The 23,076-nt window shown below is 37.1% G+C and overlaps 4 protein-coding genes across 5 annotated transcripts; 2 read left to right on the forward strand and 2 right to left on the reverse strand.

Moving 5' to 3' along the window:
* Positions 1–3,843: 3,843 nt before the first annotated feature.
* Positions 3,844–10,639, reverse strand: aspa (aspartoacylase). The gene is made up of 6 exons (XM_020930308.2): positions 10,286–10,639; positions 8,503–8,698; positions 7,677–7,770; positions 7,496–7,603; positions 5,610–5,719; positions 3,844–5,400 (listed from the first exon to the last, which is right to left on the reverse strand). The coding sequence occupies exons 1-6, from the start codon at positions 10,528–10,530 to the stop codon at positions 5,209–5,211; spliced, it is 945 nt and encodes a 314-aa protein (XP_020785967.1). The 5' UTR covers positions 10,531–10,639; the 3' UTR covers positions 3,844–5,208.
* Positions 10,640–10,918: 279 nt separating this feature from the next.
* Positions 10,919–15,616, reverse strand: pho (phoenix). The gene is made up of 5 exons (XM_055163204.1): positions 15,246–15,616; positions 14,737–15,007; positions 14,531–14,658; positions 14,412–14,448; positions 10,919–14,331 (listed from the first exon to the last, which is right to left on the reverse strand). The coding sequence occupies exons 1-5, from the start codon at positions 15,299–15,301 to the stop codon at positions 11,185–11,187; spliced, it is 3,639 nt and encodes a 1,212-aa protein (XP_055019179.1). The 5' UTR covers positions 15,302–15,616; the 3' UTR covers positions 10,919–11,184.
* A 248-nt stretch (positions 15,617–15,864) lies between these two features.
* cunh11orf54 (chromosome unknown C11orf54 homolog) lies at positions 15,865–18,306 on the forward strand. 2 transcript variants are annotated; one of them, XM_020930285.2, is made up of 8 exons: positions 15,865–16,066; positions 16,157–16,255; positions 16,399–16,472; positions 16,557–16,658; positions 16,818–16,994; positions 17,196–17,345; positions 17,640–17,756; positions 17,852–18,306. In XM_020930285.2, exons 1-8 carry the CDS (start codon positions 16,000–16,002, stop codon positions 18,023–18,025), a joined length of 960 nt encoding a protein of 319 aa, XP_020785944.2. In that variant the 5' UTR covers positions 15,865–15,999; the 3' UTR covers positions 18,026–18,306. The 2 variants fall into 2 exon arrangements, with proteins under 2 accessions (XP_020785944.2, XP_055019180.1); XM_055163205.1 differs by having other exon boundaries at positions 16,016–16,066; positions 16,157–16,328.
* Positions 18,307–18,877: 571 nt separating this feature from the next.
* LOC129411688 (A-kinase anchor protein 10, mitochondrial-like) lies at positions 18,878–21,922 on the forward strand (the record flags this gene model as incomplete). The annotated part of the gene is made up of 3 exons (XM_055163206.1): positions 18,878–19,158; positions 20,772–20,819; positions 21,743–21,922. Coding segments are annotated over exons 1-3 (250 nt in total), but the record flags the coding sequence as incomplete, so codon positions are not given.
* Between the last annotated feature and the right edge of the window lie 1,154 nt (positions 21,923–23,076).

Here is a 23,076-nt window from a genome sequence, read left to right on the forward strand (position 1 = left end):
AAGGAAAGACTGACCTTCAGGTTCACTGAAATCACAAATATACAACATGTCTACTTGCTCATACGTGACAATCCTCGTCTTAACACAAAATTATTTTAAACGAAGAAAGTGAAAGCAACAGTTTCCGTGCAGACCGAGCAAACAGATTGGTGGTTTAGTAGAGATCACCTTCTTAATAAACCATATGCTAAAAACAGTGTAAATAGTCTGTGCCACTGCCAACTAATTATTCTTGACAAAAATGAATGAATAGTTTTTCACCTAAGTGCAAGTCTAAGACTAGGCTATTTATGTGGCTATTACCAAGAGAGAAGGAAGATGATATCAACACATATAAAAGCCATTATGAAACATGATTCAGGGAAAGCAGGGCAGAGCTTGTGTTATGGGTATGCTCTTCTAATATACGAGTATGTTTCAGATGTTAAGAGGAGGAACAATATACCATTTTTAATATAATTTCAGATGATTTCATTTTGTATATCTAAATTCTATAAGAAAAACACTGAAATACATTACAACACTCTTTCCACCAATTTTACCATCCAGGAAAAAGTAATTAATTGAAACCAGTACAATCATCCACACCCCACATTGTGCTCGTTGAAGTCCCTATAAAACTGTGTTACAGGTGGATACACTTGCACATCATGTTCACTTTGCAGCAGCCGAGATAAAGGGATGCCATGTAATGTTATACGTAGAGGTGAAAGTTGGTACAAAGAGGGAAGGGGAGTAGCACTGAGATATGTCCTGGTGTCCATTTGGATTTGCGCCAAGAAAAGTGGGAGATCATTCTCCTAAAAGCTCAGAGCCGTGGACAGGAACCATTGATCAGCTCTGCGCGCCTGATTGGGTTACCGTAATGATAGACCAAAGCATGTTGTAATGTAAGTGAAGATGGTTAACCATAAGGGTGACATAATACTGTAGAAATAGTGGTGTGCATTGAAAGTAATTACACATTTGTTATTGTTAATGAGTACATGATTTGGGGTACTTATACTTTTTTTTTTAAGTGTCGGGATAGGCAAGAAGGAAGTAGAATAGAAAGAATAGAATCTAATTATGATCTTCTAAATTACAATCATGTTTATATGGAGATCATGTTATGTACCGCTGTCGGTATCGCGCCAGGCCAGTTTTTTCTGTTGATGACTGTTGTACTTTACCATGAAATATCTAAAACATAAATGCACCGACATTAAACCTGATCATTTCTAGTACTGGCTAGACCTTCTCATATTACATTTTTTAAAAATGCATTTTGAGAGTATTAATTTCAGTTCCCAACTGTGATAAATATTATTCAGACAAATGTAAACCTTTTAAATGTGTTGGTGTCAAAGAAGAACTTGAGACATGAGTTCTAGTGCTTGTAAAGCCTCCTTCTCTTCGTCTTAGTGGTCCATTCATTACAAGTGCAGATGCATTGTACCTCCTCGACTCCTTCAATGTAAGGGATATTCTGGTGGAACTTCTACTTCCACCTCCAGATCTTTGTGAAGGTAACATTTGGAGTGCAGGCTTTTTCTGATGGGCTCCTCAAAATTAGCCTCAAGCACATCATGCCGAGACTGTGGTGGAACTTTTCTTTTTAAAAATGGTTCCTCTTATAGCAAAGAACTGTTGGCTCCTGTCCTGTCACTGAAGGATTGGTCTGATTAACTGTCAGGGTCAGTGTCAGGGGTTGGATAATTTCACCAGGCTTCTTTCTTGTTTCTGCCCTTTCTTCCTATCTTTTTTGGGTAATGAGACCCTCAGGTACCACTTTGTTGAGTTTAGGCCCGATATTGGACTCAACGTTAACCATCATTATTCTGGGCAGGGGCTCTGATGTGATTGGCTGATGGGACTCTGACTCTGGTTGATTCCCTCCAGTCTTTGCTAGGACCTCACGGAGGACTGACTTGTTGGTCACATGGGCAAGTGTCACCTAAGTTACAGTTTCCATGTGTCTGGGATTATGCCTCACATTCTGGCTCTACTTCATATATTGTCTCTATAGCCTCTGGCACAAATTAATTGGCATGTTTCTTGTTTCTACCTTTGTCTTTTTCTTTCTCTCCTTTTTGGCAGATGTAGGGGAAACTGTTTGAGTCATTTGTTCAGATTTGGTAGTTTGAGAGTTGGGGTCCAAAACTTCAGCCTCTAGTGCATCAGCTGAGAGTTCTGGTGGTTCTGTACCCACTGCTCTCTCCATTGGTTGTTCTTGGGCTCTACGTCCTCACTGAGAGAAGAGATCAGTTGCATTGTTGTTGACATGATGGTTTTAATCAAGTGAAATGTTTCACACAGAACATGATTAGTTTATATGACCAGTTAGTTTTTATGACCAGTTTATAGTACATGTTGTCAGTGGACTGTCAGAAAGTGATGAGTTAGAAGTGTGCAATGCAGAACACAACAGTTCTATTGGAATTCTGGAATCACTGTATCATATAATACAGTACGTATAATTCTACGCTACACAAATTGCACCAAAAATATATAACGTCCCTCATAAATGACTATTATATGGATTTCAGATTTAAAGACACAGCCTAAAAATGTTAATGAAATCATTAAAATGAAAAGAGCAGCATTGGGATACAGACTGGTATCAGTATTGGCAATTGCTAGCATTTAAAAATATCTTTAGTTTAGTTTGTTTTTAATTTTTTTATTTATCCCATTGTATTACAGTGTATTAGACCAATTATTTTGTTGCATTTTTTGTCAGCTTTAACAGTATGGCTTAATTAAGCACACATTTTCAGTACTCTTTCTGTCAATAAGCTTAATAAAACTGTACAGAAAACCTAAAATTGTGCACCACTCTCTTTCACTTTATAAAGAAGTTTAAATATTTAACTCTGGACAGATACATGAATTATGATACTTAGTTTGTGCTGTAGTACTTTGTTGTACTGTTTCTGATTTGTTTGTTTCCTCTTGCTGTATTTATGAAGATGAACTGGTGTTAAGATGATGCTCTGACAAAGGAATAAAGGGTAAAGGCATAATAAGCTTAAGCTTCAGTCTGCACCTTTTCGGTCTGTGTATGTTAAATATGACTGTCTGTGAATTAATGTCAAAATATACCTGTGACCGAAATAAATAATCAAATGTAATACAAGTAGAATGAGCTACATGGGTATTAATGTGTCCTATGTGACAAATATCCTTATAATATCCAGTTACTTGTACAGGCTATGTAATGTTTTATGTATGTTTCAGGTACAGGAGGGGTCCAGTGACAGACATTTCAGGAGGAGAGGATAAATTAGATTGTGCTCCTGGTCAAAATGACTGCAGCAGGTCCGGAAGTCAAACATGTTGTGAATACAAGATACCCTAACTACTATGTATCCTTTTGCATTATGGATGTGGTCCGTAGATCATGATGTGATCAGCAAAAGTCAGTGTAGCTCAGACAAAAAACTGACAAGGGATCGTCACATATTTGATTAAGAAATATGTGACGATCCCTAAACAAAAAATCTCCATGTGCCAACTAAGGCTAAAATGTGTGCATTAGGGATTATAGGATTATAAACATATGAATTAAGGCTTATTTAGGCAGTTTAATGTTTTTTGTACATTTTTCAACAGCAAATATTGTTTCTAATAAAAAAGACTACTAAAGAAGCATCTCATTGATGTATGGTACCAGTTAGAGAGGCATATACATATATTTCCATATTTTGGTAGCCAAAAATATACCATCTGAGTGGTCCAGTTAAACAGGTTACACTTCGCAGTTCATCTAGAATTAATTTATCTAGACGTGGAGTTTTGCGATAAGTTTATGTTTGCTGCCATCTAGTGTCTGTGGTGGAAAGTACAACAACAACACAAGCGCACGTTATGCTGTCTTTTATTGATTGTGTATTTTTACAAGATTTGTAAGTCATGTATGACGGAATGGATTATAAAAAGGAAGCGAATGACTCTAAAAGCACATGGAGGTACAATAGTTTAACAAACATACAAAGAATACACATTTTCAATGATACCCTTGTTATGGACACACAAGTATATAAAACACATAGTATATCACTATTATAAAACATTATTTAAGCTTCATCACACAAGACATATGCCATTTCTTATCAAAATATTTTATCAACACTAATTGTGCAAATCTTCACATAAATCTCTTATATAAGGCAACAAGAGGACAGCACCAAAGACTACGCCACCAGTGGACTTACAGGTAGGAAGTATCAAGGCCACACCACACCCACACTTCCAGGGACAAACCACTGGGATCAAAACATATCAGGTAATGTTCCACTATAACCTTCCTGAGTTGGTAACATACAGTGTAATGTACAGTGTAAATGCTGCAAAGGTGAGTTACTATGGCAGGTATATTTCAAATAATATGTACCGTGACATTACAGTAGTCTTCACAGTGGCTCTATAAGCAAAACTCAACACATATTTTTTGCATAGTTAATTCATATTAAGTACTGTGTAAAGGTTTTAGTGAGGTGTAAAAAGGTCCTTTAATGAGTAACCATCTGTATTTCTTGGCAAAGCTTCTAGACCACTTTAAACAGGTTGGAGTGTTATATATGGCAGCCCATGTGCCATTGGTAGCACCTATACCACATCTTCTTTTCTCTTTTGTCTATTATGTTTATCTTAAAATTAAAGGTGCACTATGTAACTTTTTGGTTCAGAGTCCGTCACCTGCTTGTTTCTATGGATATGTCATTGCTCTGCCTGGAATGTTCCACAGTATGACATTAAACAGCTCTAATGGTGGTTTTATAGCTCAAAAATACCTAAAAAAAAAAAAAAAGAAGAAGAAAGAAACAGGAATTCTGACTGAGGGGGGTTGCTTCACCATAGATCTAACCTGTAACTTGGATTGGTCTCCATGAAAAAAGATAGGTTTAATGCCATAATGTGAAACATTCCAGACAAAGTAATAACATCTCCACAGAGAAAAGCATTTGACAGACCCTCCACCAGAAAAGTTACGTAATGCACCTTTAATTTTTATAAATTATCTTATAAACTTAATAATTGAATTGGACCTTTCTAAAACTTTTGCACAGCACTGTTCATTTCACAGTAAATGTATACAAATCAGTGTTTCTATGGATGTTGTGGCTATCATTACAAGTGATTTCAAAGTGCAAAAGTACCTATATATAGTTATAATGTTAGCTAACCTTTTGTGATTCCAGTTAGCAGTATAGAGTTTAAATATATTTACGACTTTTTGACAGCACTAGCAACCAGTGTTTCTCTCTTTGTGGTGACGAAAGCTTGTTGTTTTTCATAATAGGCAGCTTCATTGATAAAAGTGGGGTAGACTGTCCCAGGACCTTGGTAGTGGATTGTCTTCCCATCAAATGTCTGGAACATGGGGTCACCAGGATTCAGTGGCTCCCAGTCACAATCCTGAAAACAACCATAAAGAGAAAAACTAGGTTACACAAGTGAAACATAATTCAGGCTGCTAATCAAAGGGCTTTCAGGGTGCAGTCATAATTATTCTGTTTTGGTCCTAGTCAAAACCCAGTTAAGCCCTAATATAGACCTGGTTTTGGTCCTGTTCTGTGTTTGAGTTTATCTTTAATAACAGTGAATGAATAATCTTATGTACTTACCTGGAGGTTAGGGTGCACCATGGCAATGATGTTTCCATTGGCATCTCTGGGATAGTCAACCCTCTCCAAAACCCGAAAGACCTCTACAGTGCATGGGGGAAACTCTACACCTGCATAATGCACAACACCAAATATATGTAAAACGGATCTCTGGTTCATAAATGTTCAAAGACAGACAGAGGCCATCTTTTCACATCTCTCAGTAAGGTGAAGGTTACTCACAAGAAAGCTATTATAAGTCCAGAATGATAGTGCATACTGTATGAGTCAAGCAATCAAACAACTATATTTATCCCAGAGAAGCTAATTAAATACACTGAGTATGCTTTGTGCAGCAGTTAAGAGGAGGATGGGTCAGTAGAAAGAGTCAGGTTGTACAATAAGCTATAACAAATTGTACTGTATCTTATTTACTTGAATTAAACCTTTCTAAGGCTTTTGCACAGTATTGTTCATTATACCCTGATGGTATGCAAATCAGTGTTTATTTTAATGTAGTAATTTCAAAATGCTAAAGTATCTATATATAGTGATCCTGCTAACTACTTCTCATTATGCCAGTTAGCACAGTAGACATGTATGCATAATATCATTATGCACAATGCATAATCTATTACCAATGCATAAGGCATTGCATAATGCTTGTTTATGTACTTGGTCTGTTTCAACTTGGAAATGTAGAGAACAAGAAGTCAAGTTGGCAGAGAACATTGAGTAATTTGAAGTTTAAAGGAACTGTATTCAGCACCATCTCTCAGGGTTTTATTAGTATTCAAGATGCATACAAACTGAAACACCACTTTTTGTGGACACCATAGAGATGGTCAGTTTGATCTCTAAAAAACAAATAAATTGTTCTTGTCAGCTTGAAAGAGCGATTCATCACTTTGCCTGCACCAGTGTGGCCCCATGCACGTCACAACATTACCACACCATTGGCACAACAAGCAGTCCATTGAACACAGGGACATGGTGAAAGGCAGTCTGCCCTCCTCACTTGGCACAGGCTGTCTGCTTACGTAACGAGGAAGCCTGAGCCTCACGCCTTTATAAGCTGATTGTGGTGCACGCTGCGGGTCAGGCAAAGATGATAATGAATTTAGAGAGCTACAGCTGCTACAGCACAACTGGATGAATCAGTGCTAGAAGCTATATGTATGTGTGAAAGTGACTGATGGGAAAGGGACAGATTAGCTCTTTAATTAATAGTACTGGCTCAGGATGGTACTTTGGACAATATATTACAAATATATCAGTAATGCCATATCAATAAGAATGCAAAATTAACTGAGTCTTAATATACAAAACAGGTGCTTCAAATCACAATGTGGAAAACATTACTTCAGCACTTGGTAAAGCCTTCTTGATATTGGTGGCTCTAAACTAGAATATGAATGTGATGAATATGAGAATACGATGATTGATCATTATCTGCCTGCTAATGTTGTGGTAAAGGAACATCTGTAAATGCTGAACCATGACATTTTATTAGTGACTACAAGACACTTCAACTCATCACATTAATACAAAAATGAACAGTATTACCCACTATTTATATTAATCATATAGAATGTTGAATATGATGTCAAGATGTCTGAAACCGAACACTGACCATTTAACTTGATCAATGAACTTAACTTATAAAACCCTGAACTGGTGATAGTTTGGGAACAGGATGTATCATAGATTGATAATAAGTAATATATGGTATTTTCTTTTAGTAAAGCTGTACATTTTTTTTAAAAAAAATAAATCTCTTGATATACTAGTACATATTTAAACTCAGTACTAACACAAGAACAAAGGATGGTGTTGTTGTGCCCCATATGCAAGAGCCCGTTTCACAAGTCTGTTTAACCAGTTATGTTAAAAACAGGAAATCTTACCTTCATTAAACAGCTCAATGAAGTCCAATGCATGCTTTATGATCACTCTCATAGAATCAAAGATGTTACTTCTGAGAACCCCTTGAGGTTGTGGGCCTACTTCTAGACCTGCAATGGTAATATGAACAAGATCAGATACATTTCATTTGATTTATAAGATATCCACAGGTTCAAAACTTACCAACAGGGTGCTTAGCCACAGAGCGTGAAGTGGAATATTTTAAAAGAGGATGTTCATTGAGAAGGACTAGACAACTGGCTGGTGCAAGCGCTTTCTGCAAGGTCAAACACAAACCAAACAACATGATGCATAAATAGGAAAAACAGAAGGTCACAGAGTGCTTTCAATTCTTCTGGGTTGAATGCACTAACACAAATGTACATTTTGAATCTTATGCAACAAACATGGCAACACCTTACATAATATTTGCTGTTGGCATGAATCTACTTTAAGTTAATGCTTTGTTGAACATGCTGCACAATCTTCATCCCAATGTAAATTGTACATTGCCATGGTAAGAATAATGTTCTGGATTAAGTTACCCTCTTTGTTTAAATCAGTTTTGGAACAAATGTTAATTGTTTAATGCATGAATTAATGTAAAAAACAACCCTTTTCTGAAGTTTTTTTTTTTTTTTTTTTTTTTTTTGCAATCTAATCTAATCTAAACTAAAATAAAGACAAAGATACAGAATGCACCACTGATCAGTATTTGAATCAATATACCAGTCTATTAATTTTGTGTGATCCTGATGGATTTATAACACCGAGCTAAAAGATCTGTTTCAAATCTATATTCATATTACTTACATGACAGAAGTACTTCATCTACATTTTGTCACATGTAGATTATGGTTATTTTCTGGAAAGTTGTCTTATAGGAAAACTCCCAATACCAATATATTATGTGCCAGTACATCATGTTACCAGAGTTGAACTCATAATTCTGTTAATTGATTGCCTTTCTGCCTGTGTTCATAGCTGCTGAGTTGTCTCTTATTCTAACCTTGATATAGTTCATCATCTGGAGATTGAAGTGGTCTTTGGAGCTCTCCAGGATCAGGGTGCAGCCCATGTTGGAAGTGGTGTTGTGGAGGTCAAAGATTACATCATAGGCATCTGGACTTCCCTTGGGGCCAAACATTTTGTTGATTTCTTGGGCTCTACATACTTCATAGGGGAGAGACTCTCCACCAGGGGCACTAGAATTACATATAGAAGGGAAGTGAGTAAAAACAAAGGCCTGAAAGATTAACCAAACATGTCAATTATTATGCAGAATGTGAAAATTCAACCTTTGAACACCAAGACTGTGTAGCAGTTTAACTATATGTGTCAACTGCCAAAAACAAGAGCTATCCATGAATGTGCCCAATCTGGGACATTCTCCAAACTACAGGGCACCAGCCTCTGTCCGGCCCATATTGTCTCCAGAGCAGTCCTCTTTGGACCCCATTTTGAGCCTTTCCACTATTGTTTGTAGCACTGTGCACTAAACATGTAGGCCTATGTTGTGTGTTTGAGTGTGTGTTTGTCGTTTGATAAAGTGTTCTTCAACACTTCAAGTAAATGTGCCTATTTTGGTCCAAAGCGTGTGCAGCTTTTAGAGAGGGTTGTCAAAGACTAATCTTCTTACATGCAGTTAAGAGTGCGCGAAGGTCAGCAGGGGTCAGCTGAACTGCCAACTAATATTTGTGCAAGGTCAAGTTGTTTTAAGAATTATCAACTAACGAGTCATATAAATCCTTGTAACTCAATGAAACCCTAACCCAAAGTAATGTGCCTATTAGCAGTTGTAATCTGTGCTAAACAGAAAACAAATCCAGAAGATGATTTACTGTTATTGTGATAAAGATTCAAATAATTTGTCATTTACAAATTGCAGTACAATCTGAGAATAAAGATTTTGTGCAAGTGTACATTTATAACTGGCCTACTAAATATGTGGGAACTCTTAAATTGAGAACTCTATTGTCTAATAGGCCAAGTAAAGCAGTCACAGTGCCCAACATAGGTAAATCACCCCACAGACATATTACAATTTACAGCCGTCTGTGGCAGTCTTCTTCAATAATGTGTGAACCAGTGGGGGAGGGCTGCTGTTATTATCCAGTTATGTTACTAGACTAGCCTACTTGTGTGTCTTCCACTGTATCTTACATGACCACACAAGGCATTATTTGCAACAGCGCAGCGAATTGGGGACAAAACTCCCAGCGTCTTCAATGATCCAGAGCTCGATCACGTTTCGCTCACGTTTTCACATGGCCCGGAGACAGTTGGAGGAGGGACGCGCTGCTCGCCACTCATTGGCAGAAACACACGGAGGAATAGAAGCACAGAAAGAAGGGGGTACAAGGAAAGGGGGACACGGCTGATGTAAACACAGGCTGTAGACGGCATATGGCGGATGTTATTGATATGTTATAGACGCACTAACCTCTGGACGCAAACCTGACGACAGGACACCGACAACATCTGGTTAATGAAACATGTTTTATTAGCGATGATGAAAAACGTGATAAGAAATGAGTTCCCGAGACTTCTGCAAAGCAGCCACTGTCATTGAGCGTCTCCTTGCATGACCCATCAAGCTTCAAAACAGAAATGCCAAAAAACAAAAGGAATGTGTGCACTGTCACCATCTGAATCTCACGCAAAACAAAGGCTGTTTTATTCGTCTTAGTGGAAACATACCCATAGTCTATTGTAAAGGTACACGAAGTACAAGAGAGCCGTAAACAACCAGCTGTTCGTGTCAAAGCCACGTCAAAGGCAGCGGTGTTTACCTGAGGTTCTCCGCAGTGAATGCACGGTTCAGATCCGTGTCCACGTATCGGGTACATTTCTCCACAGCCTTTGGGTTCGTTATAAACGGTTTGGTCTCTACACCTTTCCTCTGGATCTCGTTGCTGTTCTTCATCCACAGGTTCACGAGAGTTACACCTGACATCTCGTTCCCGTGCGTCCCTCCAAAAACAGCCACTTTCGTGGCTGCGTTAAGACGCACGCTATTGTTGTTATAAGACGACATGGCTGGACATATACAGACCCCACAGAGTCTAAGGACACTGTGCACAAATGAGGGACACAAAGCACAGCAGAGGTAAACTTTCCACTCTGAGCTCACAGAACTGGCTCTGCTTACTGGCTGAGCGTGCGCTTACGTAATAACGCGCCTGTGGGGTTAAGAGCAGAGAGCGTGCGTAAAATGCACCGAGTTGAAACTAGTCAACGAGGCACCAATTGTACTCACAAAAATAGAGTATATGAATACTGTTGTTAGAACTAATGGCATTTGGCTGTAACAGTATCGAAACAAAACATTGACATTAAATTAAAATGGTTCTTTATATGAACAAGAATGCATCTAAACAGAATATCCACAGAATAGTAATAGTAAATTGTTGAGTGGTTACAAAGAAGTAAATAGTATGAGAACATAATTTGTATGTATACATTCTATTGCCCATTAAGGTTCCTAAAAGGAACATATAATTAATTTCCCATTTAGAAACATACAATTGGTAATATTTTTTGATTGATTAATGTAGTCAGGAGTCAGAGGGCTGGTCATACGACACATTGTATTTCTAAAAAAATTCAACACCAAATCGTTGAGCAAAAAAATGCTTTCATACAAAACAATATGTAGACCTAAAAATAGTTCACAAAATACAATTCTGATTTAACGTATATCAAAAAATGTCTCATTGGGATTATGCAGTCTTTTTTTGACCTTTGTCTGGCCGTTTTTCTCCAGTTTACATGAAGAGGGCGATATTTCAACATGTAATGGAGTGGAGACGGTTTGTTCATGGTCTTTAAAACATCTCTTATGCTTTTTTCTTTTCACTGTACTTTGCTCTAGCTCAGTCTCTTCTGAAGTCTCCACAACTATACTCTCACCATCACAAAGCTGTCTCTTTTTATCTCTCTTTTTTCTTTCTGGGCATTCAGATTCTTTTGTGCTTAGTATAGCACCCTCGTTTACTCCCTCAGCTGTTGTTTTTCCCATGCCAGTTTGACAGTGTTCACTTTGAGAGGTTTTCTTTTTCTTCTTCTTCTTCTTGAGACGATCACCTTCATCATTGGGAGGTTGGTTCACTTCAGTGTTGTCACAATCACTGCCTTTATTACATTCATTCATTTCTGGGTTTTCCATGACTTTAGCATTTGGGTCTAAATTGTTAAGTTCACCATTCCTATTCTTCTTTTTCTTCTTTTTTACTTTGTTACCCAATTCAGTCTCTTGTAAACATGTATAATTTTCTGCTGATTCAATATAATATGTGCTGATGTCAAGTCCGTCTGACCCATGACCCTCTCCAGACAGTGAAACACTTAGAGTAACATTTTCCACTCTTTCTGCCATAGGGTGAACCTTCCTTTTCTTTTTCTTTTTCACAGACTCATCACCTTGTATTAATAAGCAGTCTGTATCAGTATTGTCATTATTTACAAGTTCAGAATTTTTACCATACCTAACTAAATCAGATGAGCTCTTTTTGTCTGTGTTATGAAGTGGAGATTTTTTCAAAGGTAAATCCTCATCAGAGACTGCCTTTCGCTTATTTTTATGTCTTCTTTCGTTATCACTCATGTCTGACACAATTTTGTCCACTGCAATGATGTCATCTAAATTTCCATTATTCACAATTTGCATGGGATCTAAATAAGTCCCATTTTGTTCTTTTTCAGCAGATGAAACATGCTTTTTTTTCTTTTTCTTTTTCCTAATAGACACTGGTTCATCATCTTGTATTGCTAAGCGGTCTGCATCAATATCATCATTGTTTACAAGCATGGAAATTTCTTGACTCTCAACTAATCCAGATGAGGTGGTAAGTTGGAATTCTTTTAGAGCAAATTCATCATCACAATCACGGGCTGCCTTTCGCTTCTTTTTAAGTTTTCTTTTGCGATCACTCATATTAGACACCGTTTTGTCCACTATAGTGTTATTATGTGATTCTCCAATATTCTCTATTTGCAGTGGATCTAAATAAGTCCCATTTTGTTCCTTATTATTTTCCACATCACCGTTTTTCTTTTTATGTTTTTTCTTTTTGCGTACAGTACCATCACTCTTATTTTGAATATCACCAATTTTACAACACAGCAGTTCAGTATCTTCAGGCAGACTTTGTCCTGGTACTTCTTTTTCTAGACTATTCCCTGTTTGCAATGATTCTAAATTAGTCACATTTTGTTCTGTTTCTTCATTTGCCACATCACCTTTTTTCTTTTTATGTTTTTTCTTCTTGCATACAGTACCATCACCATTATCTTCAAGATCAACATTTGGACAAGACAGCAGTTCAGCATCTTCACGCAGATTTTGTCCTTTTACTTCTTTTAGATTACTCACTATTTGTTGTGGATGTAAATTAGTCAAATTTTGATCAATTTCCTCATTTTCCACATCACCTTTTTTCTTTTTATGTTTTTTCTTCTTGCGTACAGCACCATCACCATTATCTTGAACGTCAACAATTGGACAAGACAGCAGTTCAGCATCTTCAGGCAGACTTTGTCCTTTTAATTCTTCTAGATTACTCACTATTTGTTGTGGATGTAAATTTGTAAAATTTTGTTCCATTTCCTCATTTTCCACATCACCTTTTTTCTTTTTATGTTTTTTCTTCTTGTGTACAGTACCATCACCATTATCTTCAAGATCAACATTTGGACAAGACAGTCGTTCAGCATCTTCAGGCAGACTTTGTCCTGATACTTCTTTTTCTTGTTCTTGATTATTCCCTAAATTTGTCCCACTTTGTTCAGTTTTTTCATTGTCCACATCAGGCAGACTTTGTCCTTTTACTTCTTCTAAATTATTCACCATTTGCAATGAATCTGAATAAGTCCAATTTTGTTCTTTATCATTTTCCACATCACATTTTTTGTTTTTATGTACAGCATCTTCAAGCAGACTTTGTTCTGTTACCTCTTTTTCAAGATTACTCTCAATTTGCATTGGATCTAAATTAGTTCTATATAGTTCTTTTTCAGCATTTTCCATATCATCTTTTTTCTTCTGTACAGTTCCATCACCATGATTATTATCATTTGTACAAAGTAGCAGCTCAGCATCTTTAGGCACATTTTGTCCTTTTACTTGATTTTCTTGATTGTAACTTGCAGGCATAAGTTCTGTCAATGAAGAAGCTTCCAAGTCACTTTCCACATCATTAAGCTTTTCTGCAGTATCTCCATTATTCTCAGTTATTAAGTCATTGCTGTTAGATTTCTTTGGGGTATTAGCTTTGTGCCGGTGAGGTGACTGATAACTTGTAATGTAATCTTCAAAAAGATCAACACTCTCTTGGCTAAACGATGTATTCAGTGTTTCATTTTCATCTTCCAGTCTTTTATCTCCTTGTTTTGTCTTACTGCTCAACAGCTCTTTCACATCATAAATATTGTCAAAATGTCTCCCTCTAATGTCCAATGGATTATTTTGCAGAATGCTTTGGCTTTCAATGTCTGATTCATCTAATGGGCACAACACATCGCTATGGTCTGTAACTTGGTTTACTTGAGTTAAATTTACTGTATCATTGTGTGCATCATTTGCTGGGCTTCTTGGTTTGATGGATTCATCAATGAATGTTTCATCACTGTCACTGCTGCTGTCCAGAACTGTATATACTTCCTTTGGCAAACCTTCAGGCATTTTAGATGCGGACTGTGACATCTTTTCTGTCCCAAAATGTTGCTGTGAGATGGTTGGTTTTGTAGTTTCAGCAATTTTATTTCTCAAAGATTTAAACCAAGGCTGTGAACTCTTGGTTATCTTGGGTTTAATTGAGTATACAAACAGCCTCTTATCCTAAAAAAAAACAAACATGTAAGCAAATTTTACATTTTTATATTAACCAGATTTATTGTAACGGTTAATGGACTACTTACAATTATTTTGACATCCTCTTCACCTGACTGATCATCTCTGAAATATAGCATGTTTATTAGATTTACGCTTATTATCTTAAATCCAAATTTGTTTCCTTTTGTTTACTTAATTTACTTACTCCATTATTGGTGTTATTTGTTCATTGTCTGCATCAACTGTTGGTAATATTGATTCAAAAGATTCTCTTCTTTGACCACTTGGCCACATCTCACCAACACAACTAAAAAATCCTGCCATACCTGTATACTGTATGAAAAATAAAGCAATTACACAACAGTCATAGGTCTGTAGTCAACATTTAGTCAACATTATAAGTGCTCTTACATGGAGGGTGCGGTTTCTGGCTGTGGACAGAGATCTGTCTTCAGGCAACTGTGACTTCTTTTGGTTAAGAAAAGGAAAGTTGTATTTAAGGAGCAGTGGGTGCCTTTTTCTTCTCCTAGGGCCACCTTCATCTTCACTACTAGATGATGACCCAGCCTCAAAAAATCTGGGGGATATTGGCTTGGATCTTTGACTGAGACGAGGTGATCGTGCAGCATTAGGTATTATGTTCTGTGGTATCTGGGTGAGGAAAACACTGTCTCCAGAATCACTATAAAACAACATAAGTCACATGATGTTAAAAAGACATCACAATAGGACAGCTACAAGTAAGATAAAGTTTAAGGCTTTATTTACTACACGGCTTTCACTTCAGCAAATGATCAGACTACACAAGTTAATGTTTTTAAAATATCACAACAAAGCAACAGGTGAGCACTACATTTGAGTTAGGTATAAGAGCCTAATACAGATAAAAGTCTAGTACAGGTAAGGCTTCAACTACGTACCTTTCTTCACCTTCAACAGGTCCAATTCCCATTTCATTTATAATACTGCTGTCCATAAACGCGATTTGTTATTGTTCTTCACGTCAGCAAATGTTTTCTTGACCTATTACCCCCAAAACTACATGGGTGACTTAAGCATGATACTATTATTAGGTATCTCACTGGTTGAGATATTCTCAACCGTGCAGTTAAAAACTTCCCCACGACAGTCCGAAACACTTGCAAACATTTATCTTAAACTACAATTTATAAGTTTTCTTTGCTGGGCATAAAATAGCATAGGCTACAGAAAAATAACTGCACATGTGAACCTTTCGCGTATACAGGAAGTGAATGGACGTCACGCATGGCCATGTGACCAACAAACAAAGAGAAAAGTGGGTACTAAATTGGTAGTGATACACGTATCACGTCTTCGCTTTTTTATACACTCCCGGGAAAAAAAAAGAAGATATTTTACATTTTCGGGTTCTGTCTAGGTCACATGTAATATTGTCACATAATTATATAGAGGATCTAACGAAATTTCAGTCACAACTCAGTCAAGCGCGTATGCTATGCTAAGTGAAAGAGGCATTTACTATCTTGATCACGTTTAGTCTTTTGGTATTATCTTTGTTCTAGATTCATGTGATTCGTGCGTGGATCTGTGCCATAGACTGTGCTCTGCAGACTGTACATTGGCATTATCGAAGTGTTCCTGCGCAGTTCACTCGCCCTTTTTTTTTTGTAAAAACATACGCTGCAGAGATCTATGGCAAATATGAGTGCCACTGAGAAAATTCAGCTGCACGTACCATCTTTAGAAGAACTTAGTGCTGGTAAGAATTGAATTTATATCTTTGCTTAATCCAGATTCCCACTGCTCTACTTGGCCGTGAAGTAATTCAGTGTTTTATTGATCTTTACAGTGTTGCAAACAGGACTGCAAGCTAACTTTGCCGAAGTTAAAGTCAGTGTGGTTGCATGTCCAGATCTGACCAGGGAGCCCTTTCTGTTTCCTGCCCAGGGTACCCCTCTATCAAGCCCAAATTATCAATTACTATTAATTTAGGATAGCCTGTCCTCTAACAAGCAGTTATGGTTGGCAATATATGACACGTATGCAACTGGTAGATTTATGTCTTGTATTAATATGTGTGTCTTCCTTCAGGTTTATGTGGAAATCCTCGCATCACAGATGTTGGTGGTGTGCCTTACCTGGTCCCTGTAGCTAAAAAGGAAAAGGTTTGTTTCCCGAGACAAAGTCAGTTAAAGTATTCATGTTTGTAAGTAAAGTATTATATAATTTATATATACGTGTTGTTACAGGAATATGACATGAACGTTATTTCAAAAGAAGTGGAGCTCCCTGGAGGATTTTTTCTTGGTGCAGGGGCTGTTGCTTCCAGAGTAGTTGGAATAAATGCTGAGGTAAAAATAATTAACTAATGTTTTGTCTATTAACAAACAGCTAAAACTTTCTTTTCTTGTACTTGTTTATTCTTGTAAGGCAACCTTGAGCATCTGAAAAGGCGCCCAATAAACACATTGTATTTTTATTATCATTACATTTATTGTATCCCTCCACAGTTTATGCCAATTGTTCTGACCGAGGCAGAGGGGAGACCCGCAGTTAATGGCAGCTACTTCTCTTGTATCAATCCAGTTGATGGCCAGTGCCTTCAGGAAAAGTATAGCGACAAATTCTCTGACTGCCACTTTGGTCTAATGGCAAACCTGTATGCTTGTGAGGGGAAACCTGGGAAGGTAAATATTATTTGATGTAAACAACTTTTTTTCTGAGACTGGAAAATGCAAGTCAGTATTAGCTGTGACTAGTTGTGTAGTTGGTTACATATAAACTACCAAATAATCATGCCATAGCTGAACTTTAAACCATAGGAATAATAAACATTAACAAAGAAAATACAGATGTATAGGTGACTTAGCTCTTGTCTCACCTTACAGGTCATAGAGGTTCTGGCCAAGAAGAGAACAGGAGATCAAAGCCTTGTGACTGCATTAAGAAAGGCTCTTGAAAACCACTATCCTGACAAAAGCCTGGCTCTTGGAGGAACGTTTGTCATACAAAAAGGGAAAGCTAAAATCCACATTATGGTAATTACTAATCGATAGTGTTATAATAACCTAACTCTTTACAGCCATCATAAACATATTGTTTAAGAATGATTCATAGTAACTACTTAATTAAGGGGTTAGGATTAAGAGGTAAGGTTAGGATATTAATTAATTAGTTACAAAGCCTGAATCTTTCTTAATACATTTGTTCATTATGAATTAAGTCTTTCAACATGCTTTATTGTGGCTTATTAGAGTGTAGTTTTTATAAAGTGTTACCATAACTGTAACAAAAAAATAAGAAGATCCTACTGTCTATATTTCTGTGTGTAGCCAAGAGAATTCTCAGCCTGCCCACTCAACACTAATGATGAGGTCAACAACTGGCTTAAGCACTTTGAAGTCTGTGCTCCTCTCATCTGCCAGTCAGTGCTTGTGTCCAAAGACCCAGTAAGTAAAGAAACATCTGATACATCTCCTATGAATGCAGCTTACCTTGCCATATTGATTATTGCATTGTAAGAGACTGTTGACTGTGCTTGCAGGGTTTAGACCTAAGAATTGAGCATACTCACATCTTCAGCCATCACGGAGAAGGAGGGCACTACTACATTGACACCACCCCAGATATTGTGGAGTATGTGGGCTACTTCATGCCTGCAGAATATGTGTACCGCATTGACAGGCCGAAGGAGACGCATGCAGTCGGACGCGATTAAGCTAACAAATAATACTTAAAATTCATTACCTAATCAGTATATGCAATACCTGTATAATAACGAATGCCAGAGACAGAGTCATTTTGGTCACTATTGGCTGAACTATATCTTGAATGAATATAAATAATTTGTCTTACATTTCATCAGTTACCTGTTCTACACTTGCACTGTGTTTGATTATCACAATCAGAACATAACACATAGCCAAATGAAGTATTTAGATTTTTGATACAAGATACAGTGATTTTGAAATAAATATGTAAATATATTCTCGCAAAGGATGGAGTATATGTTTTTTATTTATCCACACACAAATATGAAATGAGGCAGGCTGATATTTTAAGTCTTAACAGTACGGTGTCTGTTTCTTTCTTTTTTGTGTATGTTTTCATGTACAATTAGTGCATATTTACAGCTAATTATTTTTTCTTTCCAAACAGGAGAAGGTAGAACATAAATAAGACATAAGCAATTAAGATAGATGAAAGGTCTAGTATTGTTTATACTTAAAGCTGCACCATGTGATCTTTCCGGTGGGGGGCATCAGCCACCATGGAGATGCTATTGCTTTCCCACTGGGTAGTATTAAAGCTTTCTAATACGACGTTATTCAATTATGGATTTTAATTGGTAACTATGAGTGGGGTCTGACCTGTAACTAGAATTGGTGACTTATTTCCATACAGATAGTGCGCTTTAAATGCTGTTTTTAGTAGTAGATTTTCATTTATGTTTAATTAAATCTTTAAGTTGAATATACAATTTATCTGTGCTCATTAATCCACTTTTTTTTTTGCGTTTTTCTGATCACAGCAAGCCACACTACAACCAAACTGCGCCCTCTTGTGCCTACATCCTCCTTCACACACCATTTCCCACAATGCTACTGCCGCACTGTTCCGGAAGTAAGGCGTTTATTGACAATATGGCCGCGGAGCTGGGTTTGGATTCAGAGAAAAATCATATTTGACAGCACTGACGGGGCTGAAGTACCAACCCGTGATCGGACCTGGAGTTTGGAGGACAGATGCAGTTGAATGAAGGGTCCGGTGGTTTTACGGCATGTTATCACTGAGCTGAGAAAAAGTCCCGAGTCTGAGCGCCTTCCGTCATGTCGTTTTTCAAGAGGAAAGGTAAGGCATCTCTATGGGAGAAAGCTGCAACGTCAACGGCGGATCTGTCCTTAGATGTAAATAAAACCCCCCAGATTGCAGCAGACTCAATAAGGGCACTGTAATGTTTATGTTAACTCTGCCTTTGCTGCCAGTGCTACTGCTACGAGACTGTTAGCTTAGCCCTGGCCTTGCAGTTCTCACATCTCACCTACTTGCAGAGATATTAAAATACAGACATTGGCTCCGCTTAAATAGCAAATCAAGAAGCCAATTTTAAGTCTGTTGAATTTGTTATAGCCTGGTATATTCTTATAGCTTATATATGGAGATGCTACTTTGTCTTTCTTAACTTGAATGAATGAATCTGCATCAGAGCTAGCAGAAGAAACTGTGATTTAGTTTGCTGCATCTAAACACGTAGCTCTGTTTTTTATCCTATTATATTACACTGATCTAAAAGGTTTATTCAGGATCAAACTGTGAAAGTGGCTTCAGTAGGGTGACCAAATCAAGACATTTTGAGTGAACGTTCTTTCATTGTTGTTATATGTTGAAAGGCACCTACTGCTATTCCAATGTCTCTGTGTGACAAAAATCCTATGGTGTCATCGCATTGATTACATTTGAGCTTAAATGTCACTCTATGTCTCACCGCACTGAAGAACTAGTCCATCTTTTTCTGCTATTTGAGTTGGTCACCTTAGGTACAAGAGTCACAGGGAGTATCCCCCATCAGCACAGTAAAAGAATTTACTCTTGGAGGCAATAGAGAGTAACGTGTGGCCTTCCTTTGTAGAGCTTGTGTTTGAAGCAGCTGACACAGCAGGACTCCCATATGAGGAAACACAGCTTCAGTCCAGCTCACTCATCTATAGGGACACTCACGACTGACAGGAAACTTGTGCATTCTTGTGCAGATAGGATCAGATTTCTACTCAAAAGGCAGGATTTTTATGTTTTTGCAATATGATAAAGTTAGTATGTCATGTTTGGAATTTTCCATTTCCATAGATGTGAGCAGTTTCTGTACAGCCACAACTAACAATTATTTTTGCAGTTGACTAGTCAGCAGTTATTTTTTGATTATTCAACTAGTAACATAATAATTTCTATTGTACATTATGATTTTCACACCTCAAGATAGAGAATATTTACAATTAAGATATAATATGAAAATAAAAACTTATCTTAACTTGTCATTTTTATTTAATAATGGTATAAGCCTTGTTATTAAAGGTCTTTTGGCATATGCTTTAGAGTCTATATAGTCCAGATAATGATGACGGTTATTAAAACTATTACAACTCATTATTGTCCTGATAATCATTGCAGTTCTATGTTTCCTCAATTACATCAAATTATAAATATATTAAGACATCTGTAACTTGCAGATGTGACAGCATAAACACAGATGTATTGTAAATTATGTTGGCATTCCCAAGTACAATAGTATCTATGTCCTGATGATGTCAGTACGTAACTGTATAGGGATTCTATTTCTGGCCCCCTCCTTACCTTTTTAAACAGCTACTTTCTCCATCCTCTCCATCCGTCCCTCCCTTTATTGTATGTTGTGATTCATACTGCCATTCTTCTTTTTTTTACAATAGTGCTCTCATCTTTCTTTTCAGCCAAAACCAAAGAACCAGAGAAAGTGATAGATGCTAAAGTGAACCGAGGTGAGCGTTCCCCTATTATCTTGCTATCTTTTTACTTATTTAGAATTTATTATTACCATTTATATTTTTTGCTATTTGTTATTATAATATATTGTGACCCGTGAGCTACTGGGTCCAAGTAATTTCCCTTGTGGATCAGTGAAGTTTGTTTAAGTCTAAGTCTGCTCTAACTTCATATAGATAATAATTGTGTTCATTACTTTTAGTGAGTTGGTGAATAACGCACTCATTTTGTCACATGATCTCAAATTATGACCTCAAGCTACTAAAAAAACATGAACAGGGCATAGTCAAATAAACGTAGAAGACTGCCTTTCTCTCACCCTGAGGCGTCTACTCACTGTGAGCTCTTTCAAAATCTGCACTCAAAAGAGCTTTTCATATCAGTCACTCTCTGGGCAACAAGACCATGGCAGGATTCCAGTCTTTTTGCTGTCTTAAATAGTTAATAATTAGTGGAAACAATATGGCCACAATATATGGTTAGTTTTCTGTACAACAAGTCTCTTTCAAATCAATATTTTAAATCAAAACTGAATTATTATAACAATAGTAATTTTGTAAATTCTGTAAAAATACATTCAAGCGCTAAGTAGGAGTACATGGACACTCATGGTGATTTCAGTATATTGTATATTCTTAAGAATTTTTTTTCATAGGAAAAGTGTTGCCGTCAGTAACATAATAATATATTAGAAATCACTGATATAACAACATTTATTTGTCTAAATATTCAAAATGTGGGACAAAGCTTGAGACAAAAACATTTTGGAAACCACTGCTCTAGTAAAATATACCTTAAATTTTAGTAACTATTATACTACTAATAAATATTACGAACATCAAAGATCAAAAAGAAATGTCAGTGTTTTCATGTCATATAACCGTAATATCTTTATTTGTCTCCATTTGCCTGTCTGTAGCACCCGTCAGCCCACAATCTCCTTCTCTGAAGAACCACAATGCCCTCCACGACGTGGCGGGGCCCAGCCCTGTGGCCATCAACGCCATCTCCGCAAACATGGACTCGTTTGCCCGGGGACGCACCGCTACCCTCAAGAAACAGCCCAGCCACATGGAGGCAGCACACTTTGGAGATCTAGGTATATGGCTACATTTTTAAAATCAAAGTGCTGCATTTTGTCTCCTTAGAATTACAAGATTATATTTGATATCTTGTTGAAAATTTTGCTATTCGTATGAATACTGTGAATACCTCCCGTGCGCTTCATGATTTAATTCCATCATGCTTTATGAGATTCAGAACTTTTGCTATTGGACAAAAGATACATTATGAGTATGAACTACCAAAGAATTTGTGAATTTGTAAGAGTAAGTTACATATTGAAATATCTTCTACTTCCTCCTTTCACGGTTTGAAAATCAGGCACCCTGTCTTTAAGTTGTAACAGTTTAAGTCAGTTCCCCTTCCCTACTCCAAATTATTTTTCTGTCATTAGTGTTTCAGCATTTGCAGGGCCTCAGTGTATGTTTCCATATTCAAATTTTATATTGCTGCTTAATAATACATCAATAGGATATCAAACTAGTCACTATCTAGGGTTTACTCCTTGTAAGGCCTACAGTTTCGTGGACAGACTCCAATCACCTATGTCAGTAGGAGAAAAATGAAAGGGATCAGAAAATTCACCAAAATACCTGAACAATATAAAGGAGCTATTCCTGGATTTCAGTTTCCTGTAATATGGTGCTGTTTTGAGGATGGTTGGCCATTCAAAAGATATATTATTTTGCTTTAAATAGCTAATTGTTATTTCAAAATTTCATCTGAAACCCATGGATAATATGTCATGTTTTATTATTCCAATGACATGGTAATGAAATGTTGCATTGTGTAACGTTTCTGGTGGAGGCTCTGTCACCTGCTTGTTTCTATGGCTATGTTAACAGGCATAAACAGGCATAGCAAAGCAATAACATCTCTGTGGAGAAAAGCATTTGTTGAACCCTCCACCAGAAAAGTTGCACAATGCACCTTTAAATGATGAAAACTTGTGGGTTTTGCTGTTAATGATTGTGGTTTTGCGGAGAATCTTTCCCAGAGGTCTTGCATCACAGCTGTCTACCACATGTCTTGTGCTAGTGGCAAACAGGCTTTAATTAATCCTGAGGTGCTTGGAGTGCTCGCTTGCAGCTCATCAAACATTTAGCTGAAGAATGTTCACACACAAAGTCAATGGAAAAGCTTTCTATGTTCATCCGCACTGCACTATAATTAGTTCTCAAACACAAACAA

The sequence above is a fragment of the Boleophthalmus pectinirostris genome, unplaced genomic scaffold (assembly GCF_026225935.1).
Source record: "Boleophthalmus pectinirostris isolate CB_2022bp ecotype Guang Dong unplaced genomic scaffold, ASM2622593v1 HiC_scaffold_571, whole genome shotgun sequence".
Lineage (NCBI taxonomy): Eukaryota > Metazoa > Chordata > Actinopteri > Gobiiformes > Gobiidae > Boleophthalmus > Boleophthalmus pectinirostris.

What these genes read in the sequence shown, in the direction of transcription:
- pho (XM_055163204.1), bottom strand. Translation starts at nt 15,301, where the DNA reads ATGGACAGCAGTATTATAAATGAAATGGGAATTGGACCTGTTGAAGGT. An exon ending in CCTGTTGAAGGTGAAGAAAG is followed by an intron (nt 15,008 to 15,245) that starts GTACGTAGTTGA and finishes GTTGTTTTATAG; the next exon opens with TGATTCTGGAGACAGTGTTT. An exon ending in AAGAGGATGTCAAAATAATT is followed by an intron (nt 14,332 to 14,411) that starts GTAAGTAGTCCA and finishes GTTTTTTTTTAG; the next exon opens with GATAAGAGGCTGTTTGTATA.
- cunh11orf54 (XM_020930285.2), top strand. Translation starts at nt 16,000, where the DNA reads ATGGCAAATATGAGTGCCACTGAGAAAATTCAGCTGCACGTACCATCT. An exon ending in TAGTTGGAATAAATGCTGAG is followed by an intron (nt 16,659 to 16,817) that starts GTAAAAATAATT and finishes ATCCCTCCACAG; the next exon opens with TTTATGCCAATTGTTCTGAC. An exon ending in GTGAGGGGAAACCTGGGAAG is followed by an intron (nt 16,995 to 17,195) that starts GTAAATATTATT and finishes CTCACCTTACAG; the next exon opens with GTCATAGAGGTTCTGGCCAA.
- aspa (XM_020930308.2), bottom strand. Translation starts at nt 10,530, where the DNA reads ATGTCGTCTTATAACAACAATAGCGTGCGTCTTAACGCAGCCACGAAA. An exon ending in AGATGATGAACTATATCAAG is followed by an intron (nt 7,771 to 8,502) that starts GTTAGAATAAGA and finishes TTGACCTTGCAG; the next exon opens with AAAGCGCTTGCACCAGCCAG. An exon ending in TGGTGCACCCTAACCTCCAG is followed by an intron (nt 5,401 to 5,609) that starts GTAAGTACATAA and finishes GGTTGTTTTCAG; the next exon opens with GATTGTGACTGGGAGCCACT.